Source organism: Chiloscyllium punctatum, chromosome 45 (assembly GCF_047496795.1).
Source record: "Chiloscyllium punctatum isolate Juve2018m chromosome 45, sChiPun1.3, whole genome shotgun sequence".
In the NCBI taxonomy this organism is placed as follows: Eukaryota; Metazoa; Chordata; class Chondrichthyes; order Orectolobiformes; family Hemiscylliidae; genus Chiloscyllium; species Chiloscyllium punctatum.
In genome coordinates, this window is record NC_092783.1 from 62,958,151 (window position 1) to 62,976,414 (window position 18,264).

Sequence of the window (18,264 nt, forward strand, 5' to 3'; positions counted from 1 at the left end):
CCCTTCTTCAGGAATTCCTGAAGAAGGGCTTATGCCCAAAACTTCGATTCTCCTGCCCCACGGATGCTGCCTGGCCTGCTGTGTTTTTCCAGCACCACATTTTTCAACTCTGGTCTCCAGCATCTGCAGTCCTCACTTTCTCCAAGGAGAATAAGCCCGATCTCTCTAATCTTTCCTTGTATCTAAAATCCCTCACAGAATGAGTCTGCTTTGCACTTTTTCTAAGGTTTTAACATCTCCTGTATCCCATACCCACTTTGTGGAGAAATTTAGATATCCCAGTTGGCACCATGTGCACTTTTGTAAGTTGATGGGGAAATAACCGTATGAAGATCTCTTTATATTGGAGCAAAGGTCATCTTTAAACATTAACTCTTGGTAACTTCATAGACGCTGCCAGTAATAAAGAGGGGCAAAGAGGCAGGTCATGGGTGCCCCTCTGTCAGAGCAGAACTAAAAACACAATCAGTGGAATTCTCAACTACATATTCACCACCTCGTGCCCTAAACAATCAAACATGAATATTTCCAATATACAAAATATTTGCATAAAGCATTAAATTGGGGAGCGCATTTCTTCCAGTTTCTGAGGACACTTCAGTCAGAGCGGGTTTTCATTTACTTACCTCCTGAAGCAATGTTTTCCAATAAGTTACCTAGATTTTTTCCACTCACTTATGCCACATGACAAGGGGTCCCACTTCCCCCAGGTCTGTAATGTGGACTGGGGCACTGAACGGATTTAAGAATATGGGCTCATATCATGGTGGAAGCAATGCTGGAGTGTGGGTCCAGGACAGAAAATCAGTCACCCGGAAGAGTCACTAATGTTTTTCACTGCCTTATGAAGTTGGCAGTTGGACAGTGCTATGCAGCATGAGGATGGAAGGGGAACGGGATCACGAGAGAGCTGACGTGCCATCACCCCTCCCTCCCCCAACCTTACCATTTCACCAAGCGTCCAGTCACATTTTGCAAAGCAAACTGTACACATAAATGGCACTAATGGACAGCTGGAAGTATTTTGACAGGGACATTGGGAGATCTCCCTGTGATTTCTTGGGAAGAACGCCAGTTTAGTATCTCATCAGAAAGACAGCACTTGTAGCATTGCCATTCCCTCACGACTGCTCTGACAAGTCAGCCTTGGTTTTTATGCACAAGTGTTCTTAATGTGTCTCACATGTGACCTTGTTGCTGCAAGCTTAGGTGAACATTATGTTTACGAGGTGACTATTCCTCAAACCCCTTGAACATTGGCAGAATTGACACAGCCTGGCATTTGAGATTGTTTTTTATGAAGCTGGAAGAAAACTATTCAAATGGAAAGACCTCTGCACAATTCAAGAAACCCTTTATTAAAAGGAACATTTTAAAGGATGGTGCAAAGTACATAATCATTTTTTTTAAAATTATGAACTTTAGTGCAATCTTATTTCAATACAGCTGTACAACATAAGCCTAACTTTTATTATTCAATAGATTAGAGTTGTGGAAACCTGTAACAAAGTTTGAAAGCTCATCAGAAACTAACAGGCAATACAAATAAAATCCAACACTTGTAGGTTATAATGAGTAGAACACACTTGCGGCTCACACTGCAACTCTGTCAGGGACAGTTCCATGTTAGGCTTGATACTAAACAAAAGTGACACTCCACAAGTCTGTCAGATGTCATAGGTAGTACGGCCCTATGGCATTATCTCAACAGGGTCAGGAAGTCTTGGCTTAGCCAACATGGTCAAGAGCTTAGGTCATTGATTTCTGATGCCACGTGTAGGATCTTGCTATGCACAAAATTGAATTCAATAGCAAGACGGACCACATTTTAAAACACAATAATCCCTAATGACAACAAACACCACAATAAGTGTTATCAATCAATGGCACCAGGGTTAGAAGGGTACTAACTGAAAGGATTAATTTTAATAACAAACAGTCATGGGGAATCTGACAGAACTAAACAGACTTCAGTTTTTTTTGGGCGGTCAGATGCAGTGGCGGTGGCCTGTTCCCTGCCCCATTTATACAGCACATTTTAAAGCATCCAAGTATCGATTTAGATTAGATTACTTAGTGTGGAAACAGGCCCTTCGGCCCAACAAGTCCACACCGCCCCGCCGAAGCGCAACCCACCCATACCCCTACATTAACCCCTTACCTAACACTACGGGCAATTTAGCATGACCAATTCTCCTGACCTGCACATCTTTGGACTGTGGGAGGAAACCGGAGCACCTGGAGGAAACCCACGCAGACACAGGGAGAACGTGCAAACTCCACATAGTTAGTCGCCTGAGGCAGGAATTGAACCCGGATCTCTGGCGCTGTGAGGCAGCAGTGCAAACCACTGTACCACCGTGCCGCCCACGGCATTCCAGTTATACGATGAAACAAACCCAGGGGCCAATGGACCCACTCTTTCTCTTGCTGCACAATTAAGAAGTGTCACTGTGATAGTTTATAGCTGATTAACCTTACACTACCTTGCACTGATCATATCAGGAGCACAAAGTGTTTCAGTCCTTTTTCATGGTTCAAAAGGAAAAATGCAAATCCATACACCCGTGATAGAGCTAAACTGAGTTAGTCCCTAAAAAGGCAGCTCACACTGACATTGTTAGCAATGCTCACATCCCATTAATGGTAAAAAGCCATCAGTGTCATCAAATAACAGATTTCAAAGGACAGACCACAGTAATTGTTCAGTTTACATGCACAATCAAATCAAAGAGCCATTTTATTTTTAGTACATGAAAACATAGCATTCTCCTCAAACATTAATTAAAATCTGATACTTTTCAAAAATAAAGTTAGTTTTCATTTCTCAAATAAAATCAGTTTGGTTAAAACTCTGAAACTGGCAGCCATGTTATCTATCTTCAATAGATTGGACTCTTTAAATTGGTCCTTGTCATTTGATTTAAATAGTAGGAATTGCTTAAATATATCCATGCCCTAACAAAATTCCATTGACCTTAGTCTTAATTCTTCCACTGAATGCGCCATGCTTAACACCTGCCACTGTCCATGACCATGCACAGGTTTTTGGGACTTTCCACTATCCTGTGCTTGCTTCCTGATTTCATTCCTCAAACAACTCAGTACCACACACTTACGACAGGTGTAAGGTACTCATTTTGGTCAAAACAGTTGCAAGCATCCAGCCTATACTTGTCATCGAACTCCCAAATTGAAGGTTACAGCTTATGTGGGCTATTTGCCCACAAGTGATATCACGATTGACCTCATTTCGGTATTTATCTAATATGTTTTCAGCATGCACACAGGCTCTCTGTGGGGTCACTTGACAGGAACAGGAGAATCCTGGCCTGACTATGGTTACTTCACACTAGCATAAGTAAAACCAGAAATCAGCTTACTCAGCACGGTGCAGTGATTGAGCTAATTACCTCTGTTTTGTATTCAATTATTCACTGAAGACAGTGTCAAGGAACAAACAGGTGGCTGGGAAAATGACAGGCTGCAAGTTTTTGAAAAGATTAAATTCTTATCTTAGAGAGCGCTTTAAATAGATTAAATCATAAAATCCAAATGACTCATTGGATTCTTAAGTAGTAGGAAACCCAGCAGGAGGAAAAAGTTTGAACTTTACATTAATATTCAAATCATACTGCTCATGTCAGCTTGTAGAGGGCTGCAGGTGAAACCGTGGAAACACTTACAGTGCAACTAGGTAATCAGACCAGCGGCATATTTGGGGGGGGGGGGGGGGGGGGATTATGAAGACATTAGGAGGCACAGTGGAAGAACTCAAGTCAGCTGAATGACCCATCTCATTTGGGATTCGCGCCACCTTACAAACTGAAAGCGTGCAGTGCATAATCCTGCCTGATGAGCTAGTGCCGCATTGAAGTGTTTCATTGATTGCTGTATGAAGTCTGACAATCTGAAATGCAATTCAATAGCCTGATTAAAGAACCTGGCGTGTAAACTGCACATTATAAAAATTGGGGTTTACGTGCTTAGCCTGCCTGCAATTTCCTTTAACATACAAGCTTATAAGTGGACCGGTTGACTTTAATTTAAGATCATATGCACCATGAGTCCATTATTCATGTATGTACAGTATTCACTGAGGATCAAACTTGAAAGAAAAAGTTGAAAACCTTTGTTAGTGATGGAGAAGCTATAACTGGTGCTATTTATTAAGTACTGTTGGAGGATATAGCTCAGGATGAGCCACCAACAGAACAATCCATTTGTTTGACATCGCCAGCAAACTGCTTCAATTGTATTATAAGGTCCCATTGCAAACACCAGACTGGGTAAGTTATGTGGCCTTTAGGTATTAGAGAAGGGCAATGGCAGAGAGAGCAATCAAACATTCTAACAAAGGTTTTGCTTCCAATAGTGTAACATCTGCCCCATATTCAAACAAGCATTCAATCTGCTTGAAACCATGCCCATTTTCTGCACATTATCTTTAGGCTGTTGTGATTTTTCTAGTCACCCCATTATTGGGAAAGTGTACAGATCAGATAAAGGATCATTATTTGATTACATTCAAAAATCATTGCAAAGTAGGGGCAAAGTGAGAGGTTCATACAACAATGTTACTTGAATGTAAGTAACATTCAAGTCTCATTTAAAAGCCTGGGGAACTACAACCTCTGGTGCCAGCAAATAGACATTGCAAGAGAACAAAGCTGCCTCTGAGAATAAAAGGATCCTTACAATACAGAAAAGTAAAAATGGGCACGATGCCGGCCTGATGATTAATTCCTCTCCAATCATGCATAAAGTTAAATTACTGAGCCACATACAATACAGCCAAGATTCAACTCTGGTACAACTAAAGCTAGATCAGAAACCAGACCTTTTGTTTAAAAAAAAAATATACTGCAACCTTTCGGACCACTTGCAGCTAATTAGATATAAAATATCAAGTAAAAAAAGAAGCAATTTCAAAATGCCTGATAGTCCAGGATATTGACTGCATAGTTTAAATTTCTGGAAAAGTTTGGTCATTAATATAGTACAGGAGTTATTGCTGAAAACAAGGCAGTGGCAAGCATACCGCCTGCCCAATTTAAGGACAAATAAACTCAGTACAACTGAGGTCTTTCATTTTTCAATAAAGCTCCAAAAGCAAAAAGTATACCTTCTCATACAATTGCACCATTCCCATTTTCTAGATCAGATAAGCACATAGGGATGAAATTAGGATCAAGCCTGAGTTGTGGCACATCAGAAACTGAATTGAGATTGTCATCCTTTTCACCGCCTGTACCTGGAATTCCCTGAACAACAAGGATCTCTCAATTCCAGCAGTGACGCACTCGCTCTCTAAACCATCAGTCTGTGCAATTTCTGCAATACATTGAGTTAAGCTCCATAATTAAAGTCTTGATAACTTCCAACAAACATTATTATTGCCCAGCTATTGACTTACTTAATTGAACGTGGCATGAACTGCACATTCAACTTCAACAATCCAAGCTGTAACTAATTTCCAGATTTTTGTTGCTCTACATATAACTCCAATTACTGATGTATTACAATCTGTAACTTATTCCTAGGTATCCATTATTCTACATATAAACCCTTAACTAGATCTAATTGATAACTCCCACTCTCTCCCGGCCTTGACTGTAGCTGGAACATTAGATCATGGTGGATGACTCCTTTTGACTATCCAATTAAATTCCAGTGCCTAAGTTTAAGTTCTATTAGGCTGCTTGAAGAAATAGATTTTTTTTAAATCCTGAAATTTGTAACAAAACCCAGCTACTGGAGAATAAAGTCACATGCAGCACAACAAATGAGTATAACGTTATTGGACTCTCTCACACACGAGCTAATCACAAACCTTATTCATTCTCTAAAGGAGCAGAGAGGCCCAAACAAAGTTCACGTGTAATTTAACAACTTGATTATTTCACAGGATTGATTATATCTGTAACGAAGCTCTAGACATGGTGCAAAGAATCGGAAACCTCAGATTGCAACAACTTAAAGAATTATTTGAGATGCAGCACTGCTTATTTATCCTAAAGAGCAATATTACCATTACAGCATTTCCATTTTCACTGTTAACAGTTATACAATATATAAAAATAAATCAGCATATGTTGCTGCACTTGTGATTTTAAGTATTTGCTATATTTTGACAGGCAGTACAGTATAGCAAACTGAGCGATCCAGTTGACTAGATTCCTTCTCCCTCTGCCGCAAAGATTTTGCAACTCTCATGTAATATAGTGTGTTCAAGGTGCTTAGAAACATCAAGCATATAGTCACCCTTGTTATAACCATCTGATCCTTAACTAAAAAATCAATTGCCCCAATTAGCAATTAGAATTGCAATTATCAGAGCAAACAGCGAGCAGGAAGGCAGCAATTTGCCAAAAGCAGCAGTTATTCCCAGTTGCCACCAAGCCAAATGTGGAATCAATGGTGAAAATACAGTACTAAAGATTTTTAAAAGCTTGTTCAAGTGAGAAGGTTATTTGCTCAGGCCAATCAATTGCTTCACATTAGGTTTCAGGTTCATTCTTATTTGGTATAACAGAGGTGGTGCTCACACTGCCTGAGGCAATAACTGTTAACAGTGACACATTAAATCTCGATTTTCTTCTTGGAGAGGTAGCCATTGTTGATTTGGTTCATGATGACGAGAGCTGGAATTACTGGTACAATCAAACAAATATACCACAAAACCCCGTTAACCTGGGATTTGAACCAATCTGAGCACAGACCCAGTACCACTGTAGCTGTGGCCATCAGATAAGTCACCAAACCACATGTAGCATGATAAAGCCGTAGCCGGGCCACAGAGTAAGTGTTAATTAATTGTGGAAACAAAAGGAAGAGTCCGCACAGTAGCTGACCACAGACTGCGATCAGAGTCCCTAGGCCAAGGAAGCTGTGCCATGAGGTCAGGTGCAGGGACTCGGAGATGTTCTTGCTGGAGACAATGAAGATAAGACCAACTGAGCCAAAAATGACAGCAAAGACTTGCATCATCCAGTGAATTCGTACCTTGGCTTTAATCGAACAAAAGAAGAAGGGGGAACTGTCCAGTGAAAAGATCAGAATAGCCTCAGTCATACAAAAACAAACCTGGAAAAACAAAACAAGCACAAAGTCAATGAAATCAACTACAACCCAACCTTGATGTCAGGTTGCTATGGGGTTAGACTGACAATTCATTGCTGTAGTTCTAATCCTTTCAGCATCCCTGATCCTCAGCACTCCACTACTGACTGCCATGCCTTCAACTGCCAAGACCCCCAAGATCCAAGAATCACTCCCAAAATGTCTTTTTCTTAAAACCCTAACTCTGGCCTAACATCTGACTATCTAACCTAAAATCGCATTGCGTCAAATCCTGTTTGATGACACTTTTATAAAGTGTTTTGGGATGGGCTTTGCCATGTTAACAGTGCAATAAGTTCAAGCATCTGTTGTTAACACAGCAATTAAAAATTAAAAAGCAAACATCCACAATGTGCAGTTGTGCTAAACAGCACCTGCAACCTCTGGTATTTTGGATAATTGACCATTCATAATGCGCTACCCGACATAATGCTGTCAGTAGGCAACATGGTAGCTAAGCGATTAACACTGCTGCCTCGCAGCAGCAGAGACCCAGGATTGATTCCAGCCTCAGGCGACTGCCTGTGTGAAGTCTGCACATTCTCCCATGTCTACGTGGGTTTCCTCTGGGTGCTCTGGTCTCCTTCACAGTCCAAAGATTTGCAGGTTGGGGTGGATTGGCCACACTAAATTGCTGCATGAAGTCTGGGGATGTGCAGCCTAGATGGATTAGCCAAGGGAAATTCAAGGCTACGCTGGTAGGGGGATGGGATGCACTTCAGAGGATCGGTGTGCACTTGACGGGCCAAGTGGCCTGCTTCCACACTGTGGAACTCATCGCCAGGCTATGACTGGTGGGACTGATTCTGCCCTTAACCGACACCAACAAGTTGCACATTTCTCATAGGAATCACCAATAGTTCCTCAACAGCTTGGCTTCGAGCAACAATTGGACCTAGTGCTCCTTCAGTCTACATGGAAGCTGCCATAACCCAACAAGGATCACATAGATCCTTGGTTATTTCTTTGTGCAGAAACAGTAGATTTTTTCCACATGCCAGCAACAGCTACAGAGTGAGGAAAAGGATTTAAACACCTTAGTTTTCACCAAAGCAAACTTGCACACTGCTTGCTATCGTAGCCTTTCATGAACTGAACATTCCAACACAAACTGAGCTTTTCATTGTCCAAATTTTATGAAATAAATTGCCAAACCATAATAATTAACATTTCCTTCTCTGCTCTGGTAGAAGCCATGAGACAACCTGATTTCCAACGGTGCCACAACTGTCATAGTTGCTGCAAAGTGACAGAGTGGACTGTGTTCTGCATTTATGTTCACTGTCAATTCAATGGAGCACTGCTAGGACTGGTGCCACCACATCAGGTCACAAGATTCACAATCCACAATTTTCCATGGCTATTACAGCCGTGGCCACCTCTAAATGACATCCATAATTTCACACCTCCCTAGATAAATGGCAACTGCTTCCCTTTGAAAGCAGAGAACCGAGCCACCTCTTGGAAGAATGTTCTATGCCTACACATCCCATCAACCTGACTCAGGAAAATGCAACTGACAACACCAACACAACTCTGCATTATGCGAAAGTCCCATCTTTCACAATCCATGATTTACAGGTTTATCAAATTAGTATATGTTTATGTCTATGCACAGACACCCTGCTCTCATGAAATCTATGTATTATTTGTGGAGAGAAGCATTCAGTGGGAGCTGGGAAACGTGGCATACAGAGTCACTGTCCAAGAAACAAAAGCAAGAGTCCAGTGTAGACAGTGTCTAAGTCACACCAGTCCATACTTTTAGTGCACATCTTTCACCCATGTAACTGTAACTTGTAAAGGGTACTCGTGGAAAACCAATAAGGCCAATGTGAGAGATGGCTTTTTTTTTGGGGAAATAGCAGCTCTACTGAATAGAGGAAAGCAATTGGGCAAGGGCTGTTGACATTCGTGTTGGAATACTACATTTACATCTTATAAAAGCAGCTCATGCGTGCATCAAGGAAAATGTTTTCAAGCACTTCTGACACCAAATTAGCCCGAGCAGAGGTAATAACATAAGGAATAAAAGTGTACAGCTCCTTTAGCCTGTTCCATCCCATTTGATGCAATCACAGCTGATGCCGTGCCTGCTCCTCATAACCCTTCCTCCTCCAAGAAACCAAAACCCATCCATTTCAGCCTTAAATAAGAACTGATTATCCAGATGTTTGGGGATAATTCAAAAGGTTAATTTGAGTGAAGTCATTTCTCATCTCAATTCTAAATGGCTGGCCCACTTATCCTAAGATAATGTCCCCACGTTCTAAATTCTCCAGAGAGGAGTTAAAATCTAAGTGTTAACCTTTTTGAGTCCAGTCAACATCTAATATGTTTCAGTTACATCACCTCATTCTTTTAAACACCAGAGTAGAGAACCAATTTACTCAGCCAGTCATCCAGACACATCAATGCAGTAAACCTTTGCTGCACTGCCTTCAATGTAAAACATATTCTTCCTTGACATGGAGTCCAAAATTGCACATCAGTTGCGTTTCACCAAAAACCCCATGCAAATGTAACAAGTCCATCTTGCCCTTGCATTTCAATCCCCTTCCAGTAAAGGAGATAAAACTGAGCCAGAAATCCACCCACTTCTTTCTAATCAGCAGAGGATGAATTCACCAATTCCCAGCTTTCTCCCATGATTTGAATTAAGCAAGGTTTGTTAGACAGACTGTTGCTGTCACAATTGTCAGTGTCATCACACTGTTCCTAACATTTTTTTTATTTTAAAATAGACCATCGCTTTTGGTTCTGAGGAAGGGTTACTCAACCTGAAATGTTAGCTCTGATTTCTCTCCATGGCTGCTGTTAGACCTGCTGAGCTTTTCCAGCAATTTCTATTTTTGTTTCTGATTTACAGCATCCGTAGTTCTTTCAGTTTTAACAATTTATTTGACATCTGATGTGGTGAAAGTCCCAAAACCCCTCTCAGGAATTTTACTAAATCTATTTACCATGGAGGCACAAATTAAGACCAGGTGGTGATCAAAAATTCAATCAAGCAAGACAGCTTTAAGGAGCAGAGCAAGAGGGGCTTCAGGAGTCAAGACTATTCATAACTATCAGGTGTGATTAGAGTGCAGAATACACAGATGTAATTAGCCCTATTTTAATGCCAAACATTCTTGCCTTATGATGCATCAATTATAAATTTACACACTCACTGTGAGAGAGTTAAATCCTGCTACTCAAGGTTGCAACTTCAATATCTTAAGAGATCAGGAGAATCCAAGCAGTTTAAGTAGGAAGCTGTGATTATGAATGTGAATGTTAAAACTGCTACAAGAACAGCTGGCACAAAGTGTATGAAGACAGAGAAACTTTTAAAAATCATTGTGAAAAATCATTATTCTTTCACCAGATAGCTAGCTTTTTGGGCTCCCTCAGAAGTGAGATTTTGCTTATCCAATGTACAGGTCACAATATTCTTGTTCAGAGTCACTCCACATCTGTACAGGTTCAAAACCAGCAGGCCCCAAGGTCTGCACCCCTGGTCTTCAAACACATGTAACAATGGTCTCTTTGTACTCATTTAAAGGTCTGCCTGAGAATTCAGTACCCCCAGTTTGGTTTGGAAAGGAAGCCTTGTCAATACCTCACTGGTGGATAATGCAAAAATTAAAACCAAATCCCAAGATCCTTCTAGTTATTAACTCAGGATGGGAACAGGATTGAAATTTCACAAGTGGTTCAAGGATTCTGGGACACCTATGCTGTAGACCTCAATGACACTCCTACAGAAAAGGTAAAATCTGCATGTTGCAATAACTGCACACAAGAAATTCACTGAATTAATCAGTACATTAAACATTCTCTTTTCTTTATTTCAGAGCACTGGAATATTTCTGTTTCAAATTATCTGCGGGCTACAAAGCGTAACACTTACAGCTGTAGTCATGCAAGCTGGGTGCCAAGAGAAACGACCTGGAAAAGAGCAGATATACAGAGGGTGAATATTCACAAGTGCAGCATTGAGACAAGCCAGAATAATAAAATAATTATTGATGTGTTGTAAAAGACACTGTTTGGATGCTGTTCTAACTGTGATTCTCTACTCTTTCAGCTCTTGTTGCCCATTCCTAACTGTGCTTAAATTGAGTACCACACTCAGCCTATTTCCAGAGGGTCGCTAAGAGCCAACCACATCATTGTGGATCTGGAGATACCCAGTCTGACCTACAAGTAAGAGCAGCAGACTACCTTCCCTAAAGAAAATGAATGAACCAGGTTTTTGCAACAATAAATGGGAGTTTCACAGTCATTAGAGTTTCTAGCTGCTTTGATTTAAACTAGTCCATTAACTTAAGGCTCTGAATTATTGGCCCATTGACATTACCAACTTAATTAGGTTAAATCAATAGTCAGTACTGCTCTGGGCACAGTAACCAGCACCAGAAAAGGAGATAGAAGTTGGGACTGAACCAGCTGACAGCAAATGTGTTCTCTTTATCTATCTTAAGCCTCTTGTGTAGCAAAATCTGGTTTTTACAGACAGAAAAATGCACATACAACACTTCCCATTATCTGGGAGTGCTACAAAGATGACTCATGGGATTTGGAAATAGGACACTGAGAAGTAGGAACATGCTTTCAGTTTGTGAACTATTACATTAGAAGAAAACTTTAATCTGTATGTGACCTCCTCACAGTCGCTAATAGAAGGGGGAGCTTTATGCTCAGTCCCTTCCTGCCAAATCTTCACTCTTTCTACCACATCATTTCTTCTCGATTCATTTCTTTTCCAAGTACCAATTCAAAACAGAATATCAAGCAGGAGGGTTTCGTATTTGAGAACACTGTGGAACAGTGGTTAGCACTGTAGCCTCACAGCACCAGGGTCCCAGGTTCAATTCCACTCTTGGGTGACTGTCTGTGTGGAGTTTGCACATTCTCCCCATGTCTGAGTGGGTTTCCTCCAGGTGCTCTGGTTTCCTCCCACACTCCGAAAATATGCAGGTCAGATGAATTGACCATGCTAAATTGTCCATAGTGTTAAGTGCGTCATTTAGAGGGAAATGGGTCTGGGTGGATTACTCTTTGGAGAGTCGGTGTGGACTGGTCGAGCCAAAGGCCTGTTTCCACACTGTAGGGAATCTAATCTAATCTAAAAACTATTTTTGTTTTAATCATTCAAGAATGTGGATATAAGTAGGCACGGAATATAGTTTGCTCACTGAGCTGGAAGATTTGCTTTCAGATATTTCATCACCATACTAGGTAACATCAGTGAGCCTCCAGATGAAGCACCAGTGGTGAAGCTTTCTACTTATATGCTTGAGATTCCTTGGGTTGGTGATGTCATAGACTCAGATGTACAGCATGGAAACAGACCCCTCCGTCCAACCCGTCCACGCTGACCAGATATCCCAACCCAATCTAGTCCCACCTGCCAGCACCCGGCCCAAATCCCTCCAAACCCTAGCAGGAGAACTCAACAAGTATTTTGCGTCAGTTTCACAGTGGAAGACAGGAGTAATATCCCAACAACTAAAGGGAGTCAGGAGGCTGAGTTGAGTATGGTTGTCATTACAAAAGAGAAAGTGCTAGAAAAGCTTAAAAAGTCTTAAAATTGATAAATCTCCTGGCCCCGATGGGATACATCCTAGAGTTCGAGAGGGGTGGCTGAGGAAATAGCGGAGGCATGGGTTGAGATCTTTCAAGAGTCACTGGAGTCACGGAAAGTCCCGGATGATTGGAAGATCGTGGTTGTAACCCCATTGTTCAAGAAAGGATCAAGACAAAAGATGGAAAATTATAGGCCAATTAGCCTAACCTCGGTTGTTGGTAAAATTCTAGAATCCATCATTAAGGATGAGGTTTCTAAATTCTTAGAAGAGCAGAGTCTGATTAGAACAAGTCAACATGGATTTACTAAGGGGTGGTCATGCCTGACAAACCTGTTGGTATTCTTTGAAGAGGTGACAAGCAGGTTAGACCAGGGAAACCCAGTGGATGTGGTCTATCTAGACTTCCAAAAGGCCTTTGATAAGGTGCCACACGGGAGGCTGCTGAGCAAGGTGAGGGCCCATGGTGTTCGAGGTGAGCTACTGGGTTGGATTGAGGATTGGCTGTCTAACAGAAGGCAGAGAGTTGGGATAAAAGGTTCTTTTTCAGAATGGCAGCCGGTGACGAGCGGTGTCCCGCAGGGTTCAGTGTTGGGGCCACAGCTGTTCGCATTATATAATAATGATCTGGATGAAGGGACTGGGGGCATTCTAGTGAAGTTTGCCGATGATACGAAGATAGGTGGACAGGCAGGTAGTACTGAGGAAGTGGGGAGGCTGCAGAAGGATCTAGACAGTATGGGAGAGTGGTCCAGGAAATGGCTGATGGAATTCAACGTGAACAAATGCGAGGTCTTGCACTTTGGCAAAAAAGAATAAAAGCACAGACTACTTTCTAAACGGTGAGAAAATTCGTAAAGCCAAAGCACAAAGGGATCTGGGAGTGCTAGTCGAGGATTCTCTAAAGGTCAACATGCAGGTTGAGTCTGTGATTAAGAAAGCGAATGCGATGTTGTCACTTATCTCAAGAGGGTTGGAATATAAAAACACCATTGTGCTACTGAGACTTTATAAAGCTCTGGTTAGGCCCCATTTGGAGTAGTGTGTCCAGTTTTGGTCCCCACACCTCAGGAAGGACATACTGGCACTGGAACGTGTCCAGCGGAGATTCACACGGATGATCCCTGGAATAGTAGGTCTAACCTATGAGGAACGGCTGAGGATCCTGGGATTGTATTCATTGGAGTTTAGAAGATTAAGGGGAGACTTAATAGAGACGTACAAGATAATACATGGCTTGGAGAGGGTGGATGCTAGGAAATTGTTCTCGTTAGTTGAGGAGACGAGGACCCGTGGACACAGCCTTAGAATTAGAGGGGGTAAATTCAGAACAGGAATGCGGAGACATTTCTTCAGCCAGAGATTGGTGGGCTTATGGAATTCATTGCCGCAGAGTGCAGTGGAGGCCGGGACGCTAAATGTCTTCAAGGCAGAGATTGATAGATTCTTGTTGTCTCGGGGAATTAAGGGCTACGGGGAGAATGCGAATAAGTGGAGTTGAAGTGCCCAGCAGCCATGATTGAATGGCGGAGTGGACTCGATGGGCCGAATGGCCTTACTTCCACACCTATGTCTTTTGGTCTTCATATACCCATCCAAACGTCTCTTAAAATGTTGCAATTGTACCAGCCTCCACAACATCCTCTGGCAGCTCATTCCATACACGTACCACCCACTGCATGAAAACGTTGCCCCTTCGGTCTCTTTTATATCGTTCCCCTCTCACCCTAAACCTATGCCCTCTAGTTCTGGACTCCCCCACCCCAGGGAAAAGACTTTATCCATTTACCCCATCCATGCCCCTCATAATTTTGTAAACCTCTAAGGTCACCCCTCAGCCTCCCCCACCCCAGGGAAAACAGCCCCAGCCTGTTCAGCGTCACCCTGTAGCTAAAATCCTCCAACCCTGGCAACATCCTTGTAAATCTTTACTGAATCCTTTCAAGTTTCACAACATCTTTCCGATAGGAAGAAGACCAGAATTGCACACAATATTCCAATAGTGGCCTAACCAATGTCCTGTACAGCCGCAACATGACCTCCCAACTCCTGTACTCAATTCTCTGACCAATAAAAGGAAAGCATACCAAACACCTTCACTCAAAGTTTGTGAGAAGATTTGTAGCTCGGGTGCTCGTAGTTGTGGTTCTGTTTGCCGAGCTGGGAACGCTGCAGATGTTTCGTCACCTGTCTAGGTGACATCCTCAGTGCTTGGGAGCCTCCTGTGAAGCGCTTCTGTGATGTTTCCACCGGCATTTATAGTGGTTTGTCTCTGCCACTTCCAGTTGTCAGTTCCAGCTGTCGTTGCAGTGGTCGGTAGATTGGGTCCAGGTCGATGTGCTTATTGATTGAATCTGTTGATGAGTGCCACGCCTCTAGGAATTCCCTGGCTGTTCTCTGTTTGGCTTGTCCTATAATAGTAGGGACAACACTACTATTATAGGACAAGCCAAACAGAGAACAGCCAGGAATTCCAAGAGGCATGGCACTCATCCAATCAATAAGCACATCGACCTGGACCCAATATATCGACCACTGCAACGACAGCTGGAACTGACAACTGGAAGTGGCAGAGACAAACCACTATAAATGCTGGTGGAAACATCACAGAAGCACTTCACAGGAGGCTCCCAAGCACTGAAGATGTCACCTAGATAGGGGACAAAACGTCTGCAACACAAATTCCCAGCTCGGCGAGCAGAGCCTTCTTCACTATCCTATCTACCTGCGACTCCACTTTCAAAGATCTATGAATCTGCACTCACGGGTCTCTTTGTTCAGCAACACTCCCTAGGACCATACCATTAAGTGTATAAGTCCTGCTAAGATTTGCTTTCCCAAAATGCAGCACCTCGCATTTATCTGAATTTAAACTCCATCTGCCACTTCTCAGCCCATTGGCCCATCTGGTCCAAATCCTGTTGTAATTTGAGGTAACCCTCTTCGCTGTCCACTACACCTCCAATTTTGGTGTCATCTGCAAACTTACTAACTGTACCTTTTATGCTCGCATTCAAATCATTTATGTTAATGACAAAAAGTAGAGGGCCCAGCACCAATCCTTGTGGCACTCCAGTGGTCACAGGTCTCCAGTCTGAGAAACAACTCTCCACCACCACCCTCTGTCTTCTACCTTTGAGCCAGTTCTGTATCCAAATGGCTAGTTCGCCCTGTATTCTATAAAATCTCTGGAGTTCCTCAAGAACATGTCATTTGCTACAATGAGCTTCCTTCTGTCATGTGGTCAGAAGTGTGTATGCTTGCTGATGATTACACAATGTTCAACACCATTTGCAACATCTGAGATACTGACAAAATCTTAGAACTCCACTCCCGAACCGCATTGTGGGTATACCAACACAATGCTTTGCAGCAGCTCAAGAATGCAGGTGAGCACCACCTTAAGGTCAACCAGGGATAGGCAACGTGCGCTGGCCCAGCCAGTGAAGCACACATCCCACAAATGTACAGTACTAAAAAAGCAAATTACAACTTGAATTAAACCTGCAGGGCTAACAGAAAGGAGGAAATAGGGTTCCCTGAATTGTTTTGTGGACAGCCAGCACAGATCAAATGGCCCCTTCCTGTGCCAATTCTATAAATTTAGAAGCTCCAGCAACTGCTGGATTTCACCTGATGATTGTGGGAATGTGTTCTGACCAGCAGAGCATTTGTCCAGTAATATATAAAAAAAAGTGACTGTATCCATTGAGAAGAGGACATACTTTTTACCTAAACCATAGTGGCACTCTGCATTTAGCAGAGAACAAGGCATTGAGACAAGTTTGAGCTCATTGATGGCTGCTGGGAAAACATTCTGACTTTGAAGTGATAGAAAACAGAACATTATCGAGGCAATTAAAACAAAACAAGCAGATTAGCAACTCAAACTCCACTTTAAGGATAAGGTGATTGCAGCAATTAGAGAATATGCTACAAGACAAATGTGGGGCAATTAGACCTATCTGAACAACGTGCAGGGTGACAGGAAGGTGGGGAGACTGGCATTGAGTGACTTGTTTATGAGAAAGCTTGTGCATACTGAGTAGTCTCCACAACACTATAATAATTGTAATCCTATAGTTGCAAATTAAATACTGATCATTACAAAGAGCAGGAATATGGGAAAACAATACCACTTATTGAATAAAGAAACTAGATAGAACAGTGAGAAGGGATTTAATCTCCAGCATTTTTCCCAATCATGTCATCGACCTATTTGATTGCCCCAGCTGCAATGTACTCAGTCTATCAGCATTATTTCGTCTTTCACATTTATCAGCCACCTACAAACTCCAACTACAGCCGTTCTGATAACCTTCCCAGTTCTCATTTCACATCCTGCTCCATAACCCATCTCTCCACTAATACCCACCATTCCATGGTCATTCACTTCCTGACACTGCGTAGCACTATCAACCCTCCCTTCTCATCATCGCCCAGTTACCTACTGAGTGAAGGTGGGGGTGGGGTGGTGAGGGTGGGGGTGGGTGCTGTGGGGTGCGGGTGGGGTGGTGGGGGTGGGGGGCGGTGGGGGGCGAGGGTGGGGGTGGGGGGTGAGGGTGGGGGTGGGGGGCGGTGGGGGGTGAGGTGGTGGGGGTGGGTGCGGTGGGGTGCGGGTGGGGTGGTGGTGGTGGGGGGCGGTGGGGGGTGGGGTGGTGGGGGTGGGTGCGGGGGGCGGTGGGGGGTGAGGGTGGTGGGGGTGGGTGCGGTGGGGGGTGAGGGTGGGGGGCGGTGGGGGGTGGGGTGGTGGGGGTGGGTGCGGTGGGGGGCGGTGGGGGGTGAGGGTGGGGGTGGGGGGCGGTGGGGGTGGGTGCGGGTGTGAGAGTGGGGAGGGGGGAGGGGGAGCGGGTTCGCCCTCCCGGGTACTCACTGGTCCCGAGCCGGCTCAGCAGCCCCAGGTACACGCTCAGTCCGATCGCGCTGATATGCGCCGCCGCCACAGCCGCCTTCCTGAGGCAGGGCAGCAGGCCGCTTGCCCATGAGCTTCCCGGCTCGGCCCAACCATTCAGGGGCTCAGGGAGTCGCTGCGGACTCCGCATCGATGGGCCTGTCCGGGTCCGCCACTACCTCCACCGCCGGAGTCTCACAGCTGCCGCCCACCCCAAGCTTGACCTAACAGGCCCCACATCCGGGGCGGGACCGGAAGCGGTGCCTGGGGTGGGGTGGCCCCAAGGCATGTGGCCCCGGGGGCGGGGTTACTGACCCCAGGGGCGGGGCTGTGGTACGGGTCCGCGGGGAATCAGGTGACTCCGGGAGCGGGTCCTGTGTATCCGGGAGATCAGAGCCGACAGCCGTTTATCAGGAATGAGGCTGTGAGGGGAAGGCAGTTGAGAGACGCTGGCGGGGGTAATGGCGATAGGTCGGAGAGGAGGGCGGAGCTGATAGGTGGGAAGGAAGATGGACAGGTGGGACACGTCATGAGGGCGGTACCAAGATCTGGGGTAAGGTTGGGGAGGGAGGGGGGATGTGGAAACTGGTGAAATACACATTGATCCCGCGGGGTTGGAGGGTTCCGAGGCGGAAGATAAGGCGTTCCTCCTCCAGGCATTCTGTGCTTAGGGTCTGG

General features: G+C 44.0%; 2 protein-coding genes across 2 annotated transcripts in view; both read right to left on the reverse strand.

Annotated features, from left to right (window-relative positions):
- The window catches only part of gpr61 (G protein-coupled receptor 61), a 282,577-nt gene extending 264,943 nt beyond the window's left edge, over nt 1–17,634 (reverse strand). The window contains exons 1-2 of the mRNA XM_072563921.1: nt 17,569–17,634; nt 11,018–11,055 (exon numbers count right to left, since the gene is read on the reverse strand). The gene's annotated coding sequence lies outside the window, so the exon portion shown is untranslated. The remainder of the gene's footprint in view (nt 1–11,017; nt 11,056–17,568) is intronic.
- On the reverse strand, nt 3,725–18,060 carry LOC140467504 (probable transmembrane reductase CYB561D1). The gene is made up of 3 exons (XM_072563924.1): nt 17,569–18,060; nt 11,018–11,055; nt 3,725–7,086 (listed from the first exon to the last, which is right to left on the reverse strand). The coding sequence occupies exons 1-3, from the start codon at nt 17,735–17,737 to the stop codon at nt 6,583–6,585; spliced, it is 711 nt and encodes a 236-aa protein (XP_072420025.1). The 5' UTR covers nt 17,738–18,060; the 3' UTR covers nt 3,725–6,582.
- Between the last annotated feature and the right edge of the window lie 204 nt (nt 18,061–18,264).

Coding starts and splice junctions, on each gene's coding strand:
- LOC140467504 (XM_072563924.1), bottom strand. CDS start 17,737: ATGCGGAGTCCGCAGCGACTCCCTGAGCCCCTGAATGGTTGGGCCGAG. Junction 11,056..17,568: donor GCTGAGCCGGCTCGGGACCA/GTGAGTACCCGG, acceptor GCTCTTTTCCAG/GTCGTTTCTCTTGGCACCCA. Junction 7,087..11,017: donor CAGCTTGCATGACTACAGCT/GTAAGTGTTACG, acceptor TTGTTTTTCCAG/GTTTGTTTTTGTATGACTGA.